Raw genomic sequence first — 20,836 nt, 5'->3', positions numbered from 1 at the left:
GTAATTTATTGTGCACCACAGACAGATGATGGACACAAATGCAATTGACTCACAGATTACTGTAATATGACGCAGAGGCCAATTAGTCAGGTGCTAGCAGTAACCTGCGCACTATGCATTTAGCAATAGTCTTCTTCTCATGACATTTCAACTTAGTGAAATAAAAGATACTTGGTGATTCCAAAATCTACCGACCAAGTGGCTAAGCACTTTGTTCCTTGTGGAAAAATATAGCTAACTCCTGGCGTAGTACAAAATTGTGTATGAATATGAGACAACAGTTTGTGGGCATTAGGCATTAGCTACGTTAATACTGGTGCTATAGCTACTGGTGTTGCTGTTAACGCATTCCCTGTGTGTACATCACAGAATTACAAAAAAAAAAAAAAAAAAAGTGTAAAACTACTGACATAAAAAATTGCATTTTTATTGTCAATTACATGTTATAAATCAAGAGAACAGGGATTCATCTACTTCCCTATTACAGAATATTGAGCACATGGGTGATGGGGGAAGCACAATATACATCGAGAAACTTTCAGCATTCAAGAAGGGCGAACGGCAGCCAACCTTAAGAGAAAGTTGAGTCAACAGCAAATTTTGAACAGAAATTCTGATTTATCTGAAAGAGTGCAAGGTTCATTAGGCATCACACATTAGAATTATAAGTGATTTTAACGTCTGCTGTTTGAAATTAGATTGTTCTGGAGCTGTGTGTGCGTTTAGTTCTCACACAATAAGCATTCCATTTGGTTCAAATCTAAATGCTTCATCAGAAGTGAACGTTGACATAATGTAGTTGCTCAAACAGGAATACTATATACGTTCATAAGACTTCATACTTAGAATTGTGAGATAACTATAAATTTGTTTATAATACTTAAGTGAGTCTGTTTCAGTATTACAAATTCATTGATTGTTTCATTAACGACATATAATTAATAGTGTAAAAATTGGCCCATAATGCAATTCAGTGCCATTTCAATTTTGTTAAGGCATTTATAGATGTCAAGATTAGCTAGTGGATGTGTCTCAAATATTTCAACACATTATAACAATCTAATGCTTGCAACAAATGATATTCTGTTGAAGATGCAGTAGCATATATACTAAATTCAAGCGATTTGCACTATGTCATATAGCATAAAATGTGCTTCTCTTCCAGTATAACTAACTGGTTGAGTGCTGCACCATGGATATTAAAGCATTTTTACGGTTTTGAGAAATGTAAACATTATTACATGTGTGAAATAATGTAAGAAATCAGATGCAAAAATTAGCTGTAGATAAACATGCACAGTCAACCAAGTGGCAACTAACGTTCTTTGGCAGGTAACCTTCTCTTTACAAAAAAATTATATTTAGATTTTTTTAAATTTCACCGTTCCTATTCCCTCTGTATTACATATGCATAGGTTAAAGTTATTTATGATCAGGCACTGCAACCGAAGATGGAATATCACTGTATTTTCACATGAACATTACTGAAATATGTAGACAGAGAGAGAGAGAGAGATGAAATTTTGATATGATGCAATCTTAACTGACATAAACAGTAAGTATGGAAACGAGTATAGCATAAAAGCAATGTAATTTGCTGATGATGCTATATTACTTTTTTGGAAATAATGTTGTAATGGTAACAATATTTTATTTTGAACACTATGCCAATTTCTATTAAAAATCTTACAACACTTTTTTATGTGGAAATACTGTAGTGTAATGGAATTTAGGCATGTGAGAATGTTAGAGTGTCATTAATTGAAATATAGGTGGGGAAGCTTACATGATTTTAAGCACAGTGCAAGAAATAAAGAAGAGCAAATAATTGTGTACATGATCTAGGTGGCTACATTGTAATAGCTTTTTCCTTTAAATAGTACTAGAATACTAAGCTGACATGGAATGTCTCAATCCTGTACACTGTGATTCGCCAGGGGTAGATGGGGCAGGCCGATGACAAGCTGACATAACTAATAAGGATAAGTATGTCACTAATAAGATTGCCACTGTATGTAAGCAACTCACAGTACCGCTTGCATTTTTCATGATCAAGTGCTTGCCATCTTGGATTGTGATGGCAGTGATACGACATTTTTCAGTACCGCTTGGCAGCTGTTAATCATACTGATTAAGTCTTGTATTAGTAATGAATAAAAGTATTTTTTGTTCCCAGGACGCTTTCCACAGAAGACTGTTTAACTAATACTATAATTATAGTATTTCTCGTCTCAAGTAGAAGGCTGCGCGTTATGTGACCACTGAATTTAGTATGGGACAAATGATGCAAAGGAAGAGATAGAAAGGCATCACAGAAATGTAATGAAAATCGTTAAAGCAGTGCTATATCTTCAAACAAAAGAGAAATCTCATCTTTGACTGTATAAATAAAATGTGATTGAAAATGCAAATAAATATAAGGTGATCAAACTAAGAAAATCTTAAGGTTGAACACCAAAAGACACACACACGCACAAACATTGTTTTGTGTTTCAATGTTATTCATCTGTATATTATACCTTTTGATGAAGGTAGTTGGTAGAAGTCTGCTGATAGCCTTTTAAGCCATAAACTGTTTAACGAAATAATACTACTGTTATGCATCCACAGCTGGGCTCTTTTCGTGTGTGGGTATTGTTTCTTGTATTTTATTTTGTGCTACCAGACACTCCCATAGGTTATTGACAAGTTTTACTTCCAATACGTACATACTTCACTAACTGACACAATTCCACATGAAAAGGGAAGGTTAACTCTGCAAAACAAATGGAGGGCTTACAGTAGTTTGTAATTCCAATCAACAGTCATAAGTCGCAGTAAGGCAAAGCTACATATATTTGTATTAAAGGGTAACAAAGCAGTATGTAGTGGGTCACATGCTTTTAGGTGCAGGCAGTGATCACAGTTTTACTGTAACAAGCGCAATCTGTTAAATTTCTACTGTGCCACGGAGTGAAGTGTGTGACTGTTTATATGTAACATGAGACAATATGTGACATGGAGGAAAAGTAGTTACATGTTTGGTGTAATGTGTATAATTTGTTAAAGTTTTTCTGTAACAGGGAGGTCAATTCAATCAGGCTTTTCTTCATAATTTTTACAATTTAGCTGTGACATGGAGAGCAGTTCCTCAGAGCTTAGCTGTAGCTTGAGACAGCTTATTATAATTTTGAGGTAAGTAGTTGCAGTTACCCTGTAAGGTGGCGATGTATGGAGGCATGAAGTGTTATGTTGTCTCCACTGTGCTGTATCGGAGGATGAGAAAGGTTTTCTACTGCAAGATGAAATTAATATCTTAGCAAAGAATAACAACATTTTTGATTAACTTTGTATCAGGTAAGTTGTTGGTACAGGAATAACATTGTTTAATTAGCTAACTCCAATCAACAAGTCACTTTAGTATATAAATTAGGTTGGCAGTAATTCTCCTGTGTGTTTAGCAATAAGTCTTTATGTATACTAAGAAATATAGTACAAAATACATACATCTACTAACCTATATTTCATTTCACTATTTTCAATAAGTAAACTGCCTGTACTTCAGTAAATAATACATTTATAGGTTATTTTGGTACGGCAAGAGAACGTTGGATGTTAATAAGTACTGCTTAACCTGTAAGTTTTGATCATAGTGTCAACGAGTGAACTACATGAATTTTAATAAAATAATCAGACAAGTTGTATGTTAAAATATTTAATTTCAATGTCTACTGTGCTTAGAAAATATGTTTTGCCTTTGAAATCTGACAGTTAATACACTCTTAATTTTCTAAAATTTTCGAGAGCTGTAGTTATGCTTGCATCGATGTGCATGTTCTTAGATAAATAACGTTATGTTTGAGATATCGACTATGTCCTGTTTCAAACATCGTTGCTGGTAGTGTTTGATTTTTGTCTCTGTTTTTGATGGTGATAACTGTAACAAAAACATATATTCTTGTTTTGTTTCATAGTTTAAATTGGAAACAACAAGAAAAATACTTCTGCCTTCCTTCCTAAGATGGTGTATTGTTATGTGTGTTGTTTCTACATGAAATATTTTTATTAGGTACTGGTATTTTTTAGTAGCCGATTATAGGAAGTTCAGTTCCAAGGATTTTGGCTCTGTGCTTACAATTTTTAAATGTTTTTGCTTTCACTGAAAGTTATTTCTTTGGTGTTAATGATGTCGATTATGTTTTTAGTAAAACATTATCTTTGCTCCTCACAAACTGAAATCGAAAAATTATGGAATGAACTGTAAGCATGTTAGTTGATGACAATATATTATATACCACAAAATTAGAATGGGACTTTACTTTCCTCTACATATTTAGATACCACAACACCACCTACAGTACATTTGAGACAATTTGAATGTCGATATATTGGTGTAGGCCTTGTGTAAGTAATAATGTTGAAATATTTAGATGGGACATGAGAGCTTATTTCGCTGTTGCCGTTCAGCACCAACCTCTCGTTTCCATTCACCACAGTAGAATTTCTATAGGGGCTTTTGGCATAGTTCAAGATTTCACCTCCAGTCATGGGGAAAGTCGTGGTGCTATTTTGGATGACAGGAAATTTGAATATGCTTTGTGCCTTAATCCACAGGTACACTTTTGTAGTTACATTCTTCCAGTAATTCGGACTGTCTATTTATCTGTGTGTTTGCCTCATTAGTGTAATTTTTAGGTAACATGTATTTTATCTGGTCATGTTGACATCGATCTTTTATGCTACGTTTGTCTGTTTAGCATTTTTTTGTGAACTATGTTGATGTGGGTACAGCGTTTATGTCCTTACCCTAGAGTTCACTGTCATGTTTTACACACCAGTTTGTTGGTTACATGTGTGAAAAATACCATTGTGAGCATAAAGCAGGAGTGGATTTTACTTCACCTTTTTAAGTTTTAGGTATAGTACTCAAAACAAAATTCGTCTTGCACAACTACATAATTTTAATACGATAATTATATTGCATAAGCGAATGTAGGCTTGTAACTTATTATGGAGAGTATGTTTTATATGTGTTGTCATATTCCATATGAAATGCTCTATAGCTTGTGATGAATTTCACTGCTGTTTCTTTAGACATAGTACATTAACAAACGTAATTGGTAATATATTATTGACATATCCGATTTTATGCGATTCTAATACAGATTATGAACTCTGAATATTTAAGTGTGTTGCAAGACTCTGTATGTGTGTGTGTGTGTGTGTGTGTGTGTGTGTGTGTGTGTGTCTGTCTGTCTGTATTCTGATGTCACATTTTACGTGTGGAAATAATGCAAATGGAGGTTTTTTAAAAATTATTCGAATATTGACTGTAATGTCATTTTAGTGCGTTTAAGTTCTTCTAAACACAGCTGAAATGCGTGGTATAGAGCTCCATTGTGGTTGCCTGTTTAATGTCAATGGCCACTAAAATACAACCCTTACAGTTTTCGACATTTTTGCGGCTAAAATACTATGCTCTGATTGGAGAAAAGGGAAGAGGAGGCATGGTTTAAGAGATGCGCTACAAACCATGACTGGGCTAGTTCTACCAACTTCGATATCTCAAATTTTTATATTTATTCCTGATTTCCTGCCATAATGCGTACATTAACTTCCTATTAGCACCATTCTCTATTCTTAAATATTCCGTCATTGTTGTTGTTGTTGTGGTCTTCAGTCCTGAGTCTGGTTTAATGCAGCTATCCATGCTACTCTATCCTGTGCTTCTTCATCTCCCAGTACCTACTGCAACCTACATCCTTTTGAATCTGCTTAGTGTACTCATCTCTCGGTCTCCCTCTACGATTTTTACTCACTACGCAGCCCTCCAATACTAAATTGGTGATCCCTCGATGTCTCAGAACATGTCCTACCAACCTATCCCTGCTTCTAGTCAAGTTGTGCCACAAACTCCTCTTCTCCCCAATCCTATTCAGTACCTCCTCATTAGTTATGTGATCTACCCATATAATCTTCAGCATTCTTCTGTAGCACCATATTTGAAAAGCTTCTATTCTCTTCTTGTCTAAACTATTTCTTGTCCATGTTTCACTTCCGTACATGGCTACACTCCATGCAAATACTTTCAGAAACGACTTCCTGTCACTTAAATCTATACTTGATGTTAACAAATTTATCTTCTTCAGAAACGCTTTCCTTGCCATTGCCAGTCTACATTTTATATCCTCTCTACTTCGACCGTCATCAGTTATTTTGCTCCCCAAGTAGCAAAACCCTTTTACTACTTTATTCCGTCGTAAGCATTTTTAAATATACCATCTTCAAAAGTCTTGAATTTTTGAATTCACAAGCAACAGCAGGAAATCAGCAGCACAACTATGTCTCCGACACTGCGGAAAAAAGTAACTATAAAATACTGCTGAGGTGCATGAAAACAGGAGCTTAATGCTTAAAAGCAACAGAGAAATAACTTATCATTCACCATCTAATGATATCATTATTTTCCACTACAGACACTAACATAATCACTGATAGTAAATGGGAGTTTCAGGACTTCATGAAGTCTCCATGACACACTACAGCGAACTACTTAAAATACTACATGGCCTGCACGCTGCTCGTTACGATCGTAATGGAGGAAGTTGTTGACAACTTCAGACTGCATGAAACTCAGACATGCAAGGAATGTGAGAAGCATTCATTCAAGGATATCGCTACCAAACACTACTTAGCAGTGCTATACAGCGCATTGATCAGTGTACCGAAAACATTAAAGTGAGCGAAAAATCAATTCAATCCCAAAACTACTAACCTGTGGAGCAAGCCTTTGGAACTCAGACTCCCACGCCGCTATGTGTCTCAGGCGGAATATAAAGGTGATTGTCGTGTTGAGGACACAAAGCGTAAGAGTGAGCTCGTCGAGGTCTGTCGCTCCATCGCGCCAAAGCAGGACGACCTCTGAGCAGATGAACAGCAGCATGGCTACAATGGTGAAGACGTGGACCAGGCAGTGCACGCGGCTGGACCAGGGACCAGCATTGGGGTGGCGCAGCGTGCCAGACCAGTGGAGAAAGTTCTGCAGGTAGCCCAGCTCGCTGACCTCTTCTACAGCTCCAGCTGCTGGTTGCCCCGTCGGAGCCAACAGCATCTCCATGTCACTGTTTCCTCTCTGTGCAAAAGATGTGGTCCTTTAGACGTTTAAGGGTACTATAAGGTTTTCTATGATCCCAGCTAACTGAGTTCTTCGGAATGAAGCAATGTTTTGACAAGCTCCTCTAGCTGTAAACTGTTGAACCGAAATTCGTTTGACTATATGGGAAGAAAAATGAGATCTGTGCTTAATGTTGTTAGAAGTTTTCATTTGTTCTGTGTAGTCCATTGTGAATCAGTGACGTCATTTATAACAATGGCTTTCCGGTAAGAGGAATTGTTTCTTTAGAAATTTTTCTAGGTTTGCAGACTAGTATATTCTGAAAAGGGAACGCGTAATTTTCGTGAGATGTCTATCACTACCAAGTGTGAACCTAATTTACATCTATACTAACGTTGTGATGTGCATTCCCCATACGAAGTTAAGGTGTCATTCTCATGTCTACTGCCATGTCTATGTAGTGCAGCAACTCGCAGAGGTTCAGTATACGTTGTAATTATCGTTTGGCAATTTATGCTGGAAGAAATTAGTTCCAGTATCGGCCACTACATGCAAATCCAGCGCCGTGAACGCAAGAAAGGCCAGTAGAAGTGTTTACATGTATAGTGGATAAGGAACGCGACATAAGAACAAAATGTAAAACAAGTGAGATGGGAATAATATTGATTTAATTATCAACTAGCGCTTACACAGTGCGTTCAGTAGAGGCATCGGGGACCTTGACAAGATGCTGCATCCGTAAAGCAAAGAGGTCAACAGTTGCTTTCATCAGTTCCGGTGGAATCCGAAGAAAGTGTTACAGACGGAACATTCAGATTAGTTATATGAATATATGAAGATGGTACCCGTTCTTCCAGACATGTCATCCCCATATAGACAAGTCTTACCGGCCACTGATCTTCTTCAGTGTGGATGCACAAACATTGCCCAAACTCTTACGGGAATCGGTAGATATACAGCCGGGAGTAATGAGTATGGTGGGCGGGGCACTAGAAATGTAATGTGTTAAGATGGTATCTGTTCTTTCGGAAATGTCCGAAACAACAGATACCGTCTTCATATAGTTGAGTTTAACCGGTTATTATCCTTCTGCTTCTGTGTTAGAGGCACACCCATTGGCCGAACTCTTCGGTATTTCTGTAAGATTGTCTGCCGCGAGTAATGAGTGTAATGGGCAGTGGCACTTCAAATGTAGGGTATGGACATTCAGTTGGAAATGTGGGTCTCACGGGGAGCGCGCAAGGGATAAATCCTCAGTGCCCTCGGTGGCTCAGATGGCTAGAGCGTCTGCCATGCACGCATAAGTTCCTCGGTTCGAGTCCCGGTCGGGGCACACATTTTCAACTGTATCCGTTGATATTTATCAACGTCAGTAAGCAGCTAAAGGTCTGCATTTCATCGCAATTTAATTCAGATTAGTTGGTCTTGTATGCCACGCATCTGTAAAACCGCTGGAGAAAACATGTTCGTGGAAGGTTGCATTAAGCAGATCTTTCACTGGGCGGGCGGCATGAGGTGTTGCCCCACTTTGCATGAAAACAGTTGTTTCCAAACAGTTGCGTGCTACCAAGACAGGAATCATAAGCTGTACAAGGAGATCTCGATAACATGCAGACGTCACGTTGCACCTGACAGGCCCTCTCTTCAAAGAAGAACGGACCGTGAATAAAGGTGCTAGTGATTCGTTGCCACACACTCACTTATGGCGAGCGAAACGGCTCTTCCTGCTCAACAGGCATTTTAACAGTACATCAAATTCGGCAGTTCTTTGTTTTTCCTCATCCTGCAGTGTAGTATGTGCCTCGTCACTCCATAGAACATTGCCGTGCCACATGTCATCTTTCTTCCGTGCTAGCAACTGAAGAGCAAATTCATAACGTTCCTGTGGATCACGGAGTTTCAGTTGCTGCAACCTCAAAACTATCCGTACTGTTGAGCACAGGGTTGAAAATTCTCGTGGCACCGCGTGTGCACTAGCGCTACCCGGGAAATATGCTGCGTGATCAGCTACAGCTAGCGGCAACCTATCAGTCAGTTCCAACGTGATACGACGCCTTTCTCTTCCGGTTCCACACCTAGTTCACCCGTATCTTCGAATTTCTTTATCATTTTTTAACTATTTAATGACAGTGAACCTTTCCTCAGACCTTTCACTTGACGATACTCTTCCAGCGCAGCACTATAATTGCTGTTGTTGACATAAAACAGTCTCGTTAAGAGCGCACGGTCTCTCCTCTCGATAGCCTTCAACGACTTTATGGCTTGCCAAAGGTGAAAGTGGATGACTTACCGTCATTCAGACAGTGTACGGCGAAACATTTGCACCTGGTGGCTACTATTGGAAGTTATTTCCAAAGTAAATCGGTTCCGCTTTAACGTGTTACTTCACATCAACCGAGCTTCGCTGCCATACAATAATTACAGTCCACACTGAAGTCCGTGAGTAGCTCACTTCAGTTATAACAATACGGTATATTGGCGATGGGGCAATATATTGGTTGACTCTTCTAGCAGCTTGAGCAATCGGAAATTTAAACACTAAACCACATGTTATCGCACAACGCTTGCAACAGCATTTCCGGGACACCTCCGCAAGATTACTAAACGAACCTGTGACGAAACGGGCTGATCTTCTTTGGCTCTTCGTCATTTTATTTGTCGGCTATGTTTATTATGAGCCCCACACTCACTAGCAATTCCCCAGTACCAGTCGAAGGAGGTTTCTGTACGCCACCTGCTTCGTGGCTGTTCTAATCGTCTGTGACTGCTTCCCAGTTCAGCGAAAGTGTAATCATACAAAAAGCGGTCTTTCTGTTTATTCATGCAAAATATATTTTACTCGTTTACGTCTAGGGTCAACAGCGAAACTCTGTACCACCGTCAATTCTGGACGTGTCTTCATGCAGTCAGTAATTTACATTGAGACCCAAATAATTACGTTAATAGTTGCTATTTCATAGCCAATCTCGTGTTTTAAAAATAATTTATTTAATCTCCGCTCACTATAAAATATTTTTTCCTCTTTTATTTGCACGTAAATATCAAAACAACGGCCTGTATGTACATTACCTACTCACCTCCATTTTCAAAGGAAGTTAGTGCATCACCTCTTAACCACTCATGTAAAGTAGACAATATGCACTGACTACTATATCTTGAAAAGGAGCGATGGGTACACCTTTGACATTTTAACATTGTGAGCATATTTTAGATTTTAATTAATTGTAATAGTCCACAGTGATGGGACATTATGTAATACTTTTACTTTGTAGGTTGCTCCTGATGATGCGACTATATGCTTCGAAACCGGTTGTGCATCAATAAAACAAAAACTTTACCGCTGTCAGTGGAATACTTCTTATCATCTTGTCTTGGGTAGCTGTGGATGTCCAAAATACACTCCTGGAAATGGAAAAAAGAACACATTGACACAGGTGTGTCAGACCCACCATACATGCTCCGGACACTGCGAGAGGGCTGTACAAGCAATGATCACACGCACGGCACAGCGGACACACCAGGAACCACGGTGTTGGCCGTCGAATGGCGCTAGCTGCTTAGCATTTGTGCACCGCCGCCGTCAGTGTCAGCCAGTTTGCCGTGGCATACGGAGCTCCATCGCAGTCTTTAACATTGGTAGCATGCCGCGACAGAGTCGACGTGAACCGTAAGTGCAGTTGACGGACTTTGAGCGAGGGCGTATAGTGTGGGCATATGGGAAGCCGGGTGGACGTACCGCCGAATTGCTCAACACGTGGGGCGTCAGGTCTCCACAGTACATCGATGTTGTCTCCAGTGGTCGGCGGAAGGTGCACGTGCCCGTCGACCTGGGACCGGACCGCAGCGACGCACGGATGCACGCCAAGACCGTAGGATCCTACGCAGTGCCGTAGGGGACCGCACCGCCACTTCCCAGCAAATTAGGGACACTGTTGCTCCTGGCGTATCGGCGAGGACCATTCGCAATCGTCTCCATGAAGCTGGGCTACGGTCCCGCACACCGTTAGGCCGTCTTAAGCTCACGCCCCAACATCGTGCAGCCCGCCTCCAGTGGTGTCGCGACAGGCGTGAATGGAGGGACGAATGGAGACGTGTCGTCTTCAGCGATGCGAGTCGCTTCTGCCTTGGTGCCAATGATGGTCGTATGCGTGTTTGGCGCCGTGCAGGTGAGCGCCACAATCAGGACTGCATACGACCGAGGCACACAGGGCCAACACCCGGCATCATGGTGTGGGGAGCGATCTCCTACACTGGCCGTACACCTCTGGTGATCGTCGAGGGGACACTGAATAGTGCACGGTACATCCAAACGACCATCGAACCCATCGTTCTACCATTCCTAGACCGGCAAGGGAACTTGCTGTTCCAACAGGACAATGCACGTCCGCATGTATCCCATGTCACCCAACGTGCTCTAGAAGGTGTAAGTCAACTACCCTGGCCAGCAAGATCTCCGGATCGGTCCCCCATTGAGCATGTTTGGGACTGGATGAAGCGTCGTCTCACGCGGTGTGCACGTCCAGCACGAACGCTGGTCCAACTGAGGCGCCAGGTGGAAATGGCATGGCAAGCCGTTCCACAGGGCTACATCCAGCATCTATACGATCGTCTCCATGGGAGAATAGCAGCCTGCATTACTGCGAAAGGTGGATATACACTGTACTAGTGCCGACATTGTGCATGCTCTGTTGCCTGTGTCTATGTGCCTGTGGTTCTGTCAGTGTGATCATGTGATGTATCTGACCCCAGGAATGTGGCAATAAAGTTTCCCCTTCCTTTGACAATGAAGTCACGGTGCTCTTATTTCAATTTCCATGAGTGTATAAAACGCTTTGTGACAAAATGCAACGGCATAAGGAGGGCATATTAGACATTTCTAAATTTAAGCAAGGAAATAGTGATTACAAATGCTAATATAAGGTTCAACAAGGAATATATTAAATGGCGTTGCGTACTATGATGCGGTAAACATATGTCAATTAGTAAATATAGAATAACAGATAGTAGCTGTGTACAATAAGAAAGGTTTGTTTAATAGGAAACTATAATTGACACAACTGGTTTTCGGCAACCAGGTTGATGGTAATCAATTTTATGTAGCGTACAATCACTTGGGTATTCATATATCTCACGTGAGGTTGGAATTATATTTTACACATGAAAGGAAATTTGAAGGGCTCTGCCGAAAGTACGGGCTAGTGAGGACGCTGGAATCCACAAAATGTCATTTACAGTGGCTCCTAGATCATGTACCCTAAGGAACATTACATTCGACGATAAAGAGATTTTTACAATGAAGGTTCATTCTACGATTCACAAAAAAACATGCACTAGGGGTAAACGAGCGGCGTAGTAGACGTTCGGTGGACACTGTAGATGGTGCCCGACCGTCTACTGCAGAATGACTAGAAGTCGCTATGAAAGTTAATTAGCTTATATCTATACAGGAAATGATGAGACAAACGAAAGGAGAAAATGAAAACTTGAACATTGTCATTTTAAGATCAATTAATAGTAAGTTAGCCTAACATCACTTCTCATAGTATAGCCTGACAAAAGGGAGTCAGCTGTAGTAAGCAAATTTGAAACAATACATAAGGAAATTTGGAACTCTTTTGGGCACAATAATACAACGAAAATTAGATATGATTTAACTGCAAAATACCTAGCGAAGCTAACAAAGTTTTTTAGCAGAACGGAAAAGTTTCCTGATACAATTACAGAGGAGCGACTTTTACCAGTGTACCAACTACACCAAAACTATGTGGTACTGCAAAGGTCCACGAAGTTGTCATACCGTTACACTCGATTGTGAATGCTAGAGGGAGTGCAAGTTATGAGGCAGAAAGACTGCTGTCTGAATATTTAAATAAACATTTGCGGCATGCCACTAACGTCACTACAAAAAATAGGGAACAACATACAACTAACTTGCATGATATACCCATAACATCAACCACATGTATGATGACATGTCAAAAACATATACTGAAATATTCCTTATATTTAAGTCGAATTTATTATCCCAGAGGAATTCTGTGTCGTTTCGAAAAGACATCTATTGAGGTGAAATAAATGTTGTCCTTATTAAAAATCGTTTTATCTTTTAATTATTGTAAATTCTGGGATGATTTTTATTCACAACCAGAAGGTTTAGTTATGAGTTCGCCACTTTCCTATTGTTTAGCAAAATCTTATGGGACTTAACTGCTAAAGTCATCAGTCCCTAAGCTTACTCACTACTTAGCCTAAATTATCCTAAGGACCAACACACACACCCATGCCCGAGGGAGGATTCGAACCTGCGCCGGGACCGAAGATTCATTTTATGGAATGGATACGTCGATGGTGTTTCCATTTAATATGATAGTAATAATGTTGAAAGTGATCAGTTTCTCCAGGATCTAAATAATTTGAAAAAAAGGGTGCTGTTTACTGTGCAGTGCACACAGAATGACGTTTTATCTTTTTTGGACATGCAGATTACAGTAAAAATGGAAAAACTGGGTTCGATATTTGCCAAAAGCCAACCACGACAGATATTGTTACAGATAGCCAGACACGTCACCCAATGAAATATAGGTTTTGTGCGTCCATCCTTTTGGAAGGACGACCGTTTACTGTTGTGACAAAATACAACACCTACAGCTTGTCCTTGTGATTTTATTTTATTTTTTTGCAACCAGCTTGAACGCAAGGACGGATGTAGGTGTTTTATTTCGTCACAATCAAATGTAGTTCGAGCTACTTTAAACTCTATGTATGAAGTACGCCTTACTGGCGAAGCACAGATGGCAGAACATGTAATTATTCAGCATATACCGTGTGAAAACAGATATGATTGGGAATTAGTTAAGCCAGTTAACAGAAGTATATTCAAAAAGAAAAAAAATGAACCTTTGCACAGCGGGTCGGACACAAACCTTATAACGCTTAGACCAGCCTATGAAAGAAAGGAACGTTTAATTATTACTAGAATACCGTATTTGGAAAAGCAGGAGGATGTCTGAGATGCAAAAACATCGTTCCAGCGAACTTTGTTTCCTCGGAGCCCAGTAATAAACTGATGCGCAAGGAAAAAGCTGTGCTTAATAAATATAATGAAGTAGGTGTAAGCTGTGTTACACGCAGTGACTGCCCTGCGAAACATAGAAGGCAAACTGGTAGGTCATTTCTCCAAAGATTTCAGTAACAACTTAACCCCGCGCAGTGTTTACAATGCATTTACGCGACTTAGGGCACAGCCTCACAATCTCTTGAGAAAATTTAATAAATCAGAAATAAAAAAAAGTTTTGCATCAGTCCACTTTCCAGAACTTCTGAATATAGACGCTGACCTTGGATATTGTATCAAAGACACAGTCCCTTTGACTGTTCAGAGATGTTACTAAACCCGCCCAAAGACATAACCAACCATGCATGAGCAGCGCCTAATAGAAGGATGAAGTACGACAGCCGATAAGTTTGAGACATTCCACCAGGAAGGATATACACAACTCACGTTGTCTGTAGTTCAACCATTCATAGACCGTCAATACCGCGGTACGATCGCATCCGCATTGTTACTATGTACCAGGGAGGGCTCTCAACAAGCAAAGTGTCCAGGCGTCTAGGAGTGAACAAAATCGATGTTGTTCGGACATGGAGGAGATACAGAGAGACAGGAACTGTCGATGACGTGCCTCACTTAGGCCGCCCAAGGGCTACTACTCCAGTGGATGACCGCTACTTACGGATTGTGGCTCGGAGGAACCCTGACAGCAACGCCACATTGTTGAATAATACTTTTCATGCAGCCACAGGACGTCTTGTTACGACTCAAACTGTGTGACTCAAATTGTGTGAAATAAACTGCAAGATGCGCAACTTCACTCCCGACGTCCATGGTGGGGTCCATCTTTGCAACCACCACACCATGCACTTCGTTACAGATTAGACCAACAAGATGCGGAATGGACTGATCAGGACTGGCATCTCATTCCCCTCACCGATGAGTGTCGTATATGCCTTCAACCAGACAGTCGTCACAGACTTGCTTTCGAGGCACCCGGTCAGGTCGAACGCCTTAGACACACCGTCTAGTGAGTGCAGCAAGGTGGAGGATTCCTGTGGTTTTGGGATGGCAAAAGGTTGGGGCGACCTACGCCGCTGTTGGTCATTAAAGGTGTCGTAACGGCTGTACGATACGTAGAAGACGAAGACCGATAGTGCAACCATATCGGGAGTATATTGACGAGACATTCGTGTTCATGGATGACAATTTGCGCTCCCATCGTGCACATCTTCTGAATGACCTCCTTCAGGATAACGGTATTGCTCGACTTTAGTGGCCAGCATGTTCTACAGATGTGGTATCGATAGCTACGATGCCACAACGTAGGTGTGCTCTGCTAGGTTTGCACTACGACACCGACGACAGCGCCCTCTAGCCGGCGCTGTTCAGCACTACGAGAGCTGCTCCAGATTCAGCCCAAATGATTCTGAGTAGAAGACCTAGCAACATTGTTTCTATTTCACAGTGGCCAAGCCACTAGAGATTTTGCCTTTGTAACTTGATGTACAGCATCGGACCTACGTGCTCATCTCACCCAAAGTTACCTAAGCGTAATGTAATCCTAATTCTTCCTATAGTAAAGATGATTTTAATTTAAATACGGTATCGAAACATTTCACCTTTTCCTGCTCCTACTCACTTCCTACATTCATCCTATCCTACAGTTTACAGGAGCACACATGAGACCTAACGAACATGCCTAGGACTCATAGAGAAAGGCTGTTTGTGGACGACGTGACCCACCAACCACTCTAAGGGATATTCGCCGAATCGACGTTGAGGAGTGGGACAATCTGGACCAACAGTGCCTTGATGAACTTACGGAAAGTACACCACAACGAGTACAGGCAGGCATCAATGCAAGAGTACGTGCTACTGGGTATGAGAGGTACCGGTCTGTACAGCAATCTGGAGCAGCACCTCTGGAGATCTCGGTGTATGGTGATACAATATGCAATGTGTGGTTTTCATGAGCAATAAAAAGGCGGAAATGATTCTTATGTTGATCTCTATTCCAATTTTCTGTACAAGTTCCGGAATTCTCGGATCCGATGTGATGCAAAAGTTTTTGATGTATGTACTTGATATAAATGAAGCAAGCCGTAGTTTCAATATATCAGAGGAAGTAGAAAATTTTGGAATGAAAAAGGAAATGGACCGTTCACGTTGAATAATTAATTAGTATTAAAGCACAGTAGCATTTTGGCTACTTTTGACTGTTTGTGCGATTACGTATTAGTACGTAATGAATTTCAGTATTACATCGGCTTGTTAAGGGAGCGGCAAGAGCTCTTTTTCATGAGCACATGCGTCACACCATCCGCAAAATAGTTTCCGTTCCGTCAGCCTGTTAGTCCGTCTTAGTCACTTGTACTGGTCAATTATACTCTTGCAAACATCGGTCTGCCCTGCAGTCACAGAAGTAAGAAGTGCAGTCACACCTTATACCACTAGACACAATAATTGTCTTGTGCGCCTACTAATCGCGTTAGCAATGCCTTTTTTATAGCCAAACCGGTTTTTTGACATAATTTCCTTAGCGTCCTCTCACTATGAAATATCTTTTTCTCTTTTATACGTAGGAAAATCTCAAAATAATCTGTGAATTGATGATCCGCCCAATAGCAATTTTAAGGAAATTATTGGATCTTTTTTTGACATCCTTCGTTCGCCTATGAAATGTTGACAATATTCATTGAATTATATATCTTGACTAGGATACACTCATGAACTTTTAATATTGTGGGTATGGTTTGGATACGACCTTCATTAAATTTAGTAATCCAATAAGTTATGACACTGTACAATAATCTTTGGCATGTAGGTTGCACCTGATGATGTGGCGAACCCGGTTGTCTATCAATAAAACAACAATTTTACCAGCTGCAGAGGAATTCTTTTTACCTTCATGCCCTTCAACAGCTCTCGATGCCCGTCTACTCTGCTATGAGCTGGCGCTGGTACACTGCATTTTGTGACGTCAAGTGCGCAGACTCCGGACTCGTCAGAGATATTCCGTTATTTCGGTTTTGCCTGCTTTGTACGCAGCGATTTCGCACATCCACCGTCACTTGCTGCACAGGTCTGAAGTGCATCAATGGTGGTGAAGCCATCACTTGGTGTCCGTTTGTTCATCATAACAAAGCCATCACATGGTGTGCGTTTGTTCATCATAACAAGAGTCGTATAGTCCGCAGTTCCACCATCGGTTCAAATGGTTCAAACGGCTATGAGCACTATGCGACTTAACTTCTGAGGTCATAAGTCGCCTAGAACTTAGAACTAATTAAACCCAACTAACCTAACGACATCACACACATCCATGCCCGAGGCAGGATTCGAACCTGCGACCGTAGCGGTCGCTCGGCTCCGGACTGTAGCGCCTAGAACCGCACGGCCACTCTGGTCGTGTCCATCATCGGCATATCGCTCCCCGTATGTCTTGTTCATTCATTCGGTCGTCATATTCGATGCACCATCTGTTGTAACCATTGTCTACGTCGGTAGTGTGGGTGATGAGCCCACATGTGGGGCGATCCCAACTCCGAGCGGTAGGAGCAGGTGCTTTGGCAATGCACTCACGAACAACACGCACTGAAGCCCTGACACTCGAGTACCTGACCAACTATTAGTAGACACATTGAATATTCCAAAACGATGCTACTGATAAAAAGATTGGAAACGAAAGATATTCCTGTCACTTTCCAGGAACGGTAAATACTAAACAAAAAATTATTATTTTGAATTGTTCACCTAAAGCATGCTATCCAGCTTCAGCGTCCCTAATCACAATGCGATCAGCATGCAGTACAGATTGAGGCATTGCTTCCCTTCGTGAAGGAACAGCGACCTGCTCCCTCGTCTTTGACCTATATCTCTTCAACTGAGCTCTGTATAGAGACGCTGGTGGATCATTGCTTCTGGTCGTGTTGTTACATCCTCCTCATTATGCTAGACGTTGAACGTAGCCTCGCTCGGCGATACATCGCAACTGTTTTCTTATGTGACATCCAAGCAACAGAGCATATGACACGGCCAAAAGTTGCCCCTTATTAAGTTCCCCGATATTTCTACCTTTCGCACAGGCGTAAAATCCATGCCAAGTCTCCCAGGCTGTATCGCACTGACTGGTGGTTGGCGTTATACCGTTCCTTGCTTTTCTCCCGGGTGTCCAGAGTCCGTATACGATTCAGCTGACTTGCTTCTTTGGTCCTGGTGATGAGATTTCACCCAGTCAGTGTAAGTATCATCTGGCTGAAATGAGATTTATCTATTATCGTTCTGACTGCCAACAAGAGGCTGAAGGAATGGTGTGAAGCCGGTTGTGGCTTGCTTGACGTCTTGTATGTGAATTACATGAAAGACAATCTCTCTGTATTATATCAACGTAGATCAAAAGCATATCTTCCAACTTTTCATTAAGGTATCAGGGATCAGCACACAGACGTTTCATTCATGATGTGTTCTATAATGAGCTTTACCATACCCAGAGGTTCAGCAGTAGGCGCAGGTTTGGAGAAAGCATATTGGCTGAGATGTATTACTCTCAATCGATTCCCGTTTGTCGACTTTGGGAGACTCCTGAGGAAGTCAACTGGATATCGATGGAATGGTACTCTGGCAGTACTGGTGCCAGAAGCGTTGGACGTACTTTGGTATATGATTGGCTTTTTCTACAGTGGCAAACACAGTGTCCAATGGATCTCAGTGGGACGTGGCTTGTGATACCTGACTCTTATGCTGCTCAGAATGTTCATTAATCCAAGGTGCCCACACGTAAAATGTTTGTGGATCCATTTCTTAACTGCTGTCCTTAGATTTGTTGGAATAAGGACCAACCACTGACCACTCCACCGCATCGTAGTTCCTCTTACGCAATACTGCACTAATTCACATGATTCCTTCATCGATTCCTTCTTCTACAAGGCTTCCATAGTTTTAACCAGTGCTTGATCTTCCCTCCGATCACCAGTAACTTCACGTAATGCACAGATGACTAAGATTTCATCCTCACTTCTATGTTTTGCCTAAGGATTCCTTGAAAGGCAGTGGCATCCTTATATTTTCTTCCACTTCTACATACCAATTTCACATCCTACTCATGAACCCTCAATGACCACCTTGCCAATCGAACCGACAGATCCTTTAGGCCTTCGGACCTGTCAGCCAGCATAAAAATTGGAGTTAACGTCTCAGCGTCAGCTAAGGCCATAAGATCGTGTACTGAAGCACCGAACTGGGAGCTATATAATAAATAACATCGTGGTGACATCTGTAGGTGTTCCGTTTTATTGCATGTAACGTAGGCAGTGGTGGTCCACCACACAGTCACATGTTTGGCAAATAAATATATCTGGAATGTCAGTGGATTGCGCATTACAAACATCTCTGCTGTAATTAAATCTATGAGTCAGAGGAAGGCCCACCTGAAATGGATAGACCATATGATGTCGATGTCATAACGATCAAGGAAATAACAAAAAGAAGACCAGACTGCGTAAAGTCAGAGCTTCTTAAATACGGGGGACTATTTTTAAGACTTACACTCTTCATGTATACAACATGTGTTTGAAAAAACGCCAAATCTAAAAAACAGCCAAATCTCATACGAGTCTTTACTAGGGATAAACGAAATGAATGCAATAATTATCGTGGTATAACATGAGTAGACACAAGACGTAAGATCTATGTCAGGAAAATAAATTACGTCTCCCAATTCTTGCCAAAAATTGTTGTTGTAAAAAGGACAAAATGGTTTCATAAAACTAAGATTCTCTTCTGATAATGTTTTCGCACTTAAATTATAGACAAACAAAAAGAGCTCGGTAAACAAGCAAACATCAAATGTATAGTCTTACAAAAAGCCTTCGACCAAGATTATAGGAAATCTTATGGGACATAGTACACAATGATGGTTGCCCTTAACAAATAATAAGGGTTATAGAAAGCTTATTTAATGATACATGAATAAGAGTAAAGAGTAACTATCCCGGTTAAAAAGTGGCAAGGGGTCCGATAAAGGCTAGTTTTTCATCCATAAAGTTTAATATAGACATTGACGATATGACTGAAACTTGAAAACAATAAATAGATGTGGGCTTGATACTACCATAACATATTTTAGCACGAATTATACTGCAAACGACCTTGCTGCTATACTGAATAGCGAGACTTCGCTACAAAGATCCATAGATGGACTCAAAAAAATTTAAACAATGTAATATGAAAATATCCATTCCAGAAACGAAAGTGATGGCTTTGAAAGGGAAAAAATAATTATCATAATAGGAAACCAAACTAGTGAACTAGTTAGTCATTTGAGCTACCTGGGGAATTTTATAAGCTACCAAACTGAACTTGACATTGACAACAAACGGCAGAAATATCAAATGATATGCGATACAATCAGTGGAGCATTGAGAAATAAAGTGAGAGAAGACACGAAAAACAAGTACTATACGGTGATGGCCATCTTTACATTTTTATTTGAAACTGAAACTTGGGCAATTACGTAAAAGCAAGAAAGTAGTATCCGAGTGGCAGGAATGAAATCTCTAGCAGTAGTTAAGGGCTCTTCAAGATTAGATAGACTAAGAAAAGATGATATAGGAGCAGAGCTATGGACGTATGCTATAAATGAGAAGATCAATTGTTAAAATTCATCGCGAACCTTCAGTTGTCCCTTATTT

General features: G+C 40.7%; 1 protein-coding gene across 1 annotated transcript in view; it reads right to left on the bottom strand.

The window, feature by feature from the left end:
* The window catches only part of LOC126278839 (odorant receptor Or2-like), a 51,891-nt gene extending 44,795 nt beyond the window's left edge, over nt 1-7,096 (bottom strand). Inside the window, exon 1 of the mRNA XM_049979114.1 lies at nt 6,755-7,096. Coding sequence (XP_049835071.1) covers nt 6,755-7,096 — 342 coding nt within the window. The remainder of the gene's footprint in view (nt 1-6,754) is intronic.
* Nucleotides 7,097-20,836: the final 13,740 nt, after the last annotated feature.

The sequence above is a fragment of the Schistocerca gregaria genome, chromosome 6 (genome assembly GCF_023897955.1).
Source record: "Schistocerca gregaria isolate iqSchGreg1 chromosome 6, iqSchGreg1.2, whole genome shotgun sequence".
Lineage (NCBI taxonomy): Eukaryota > Metazoa > Arthropoda > Insecta > Orthoptera > Acrididae > Schistocerca > Schistocerca gregaria.
Note: the sequence above shows the minus strand (reverse complement) of the source record. Positions and strands in the feature narration are given on the sequence as shown.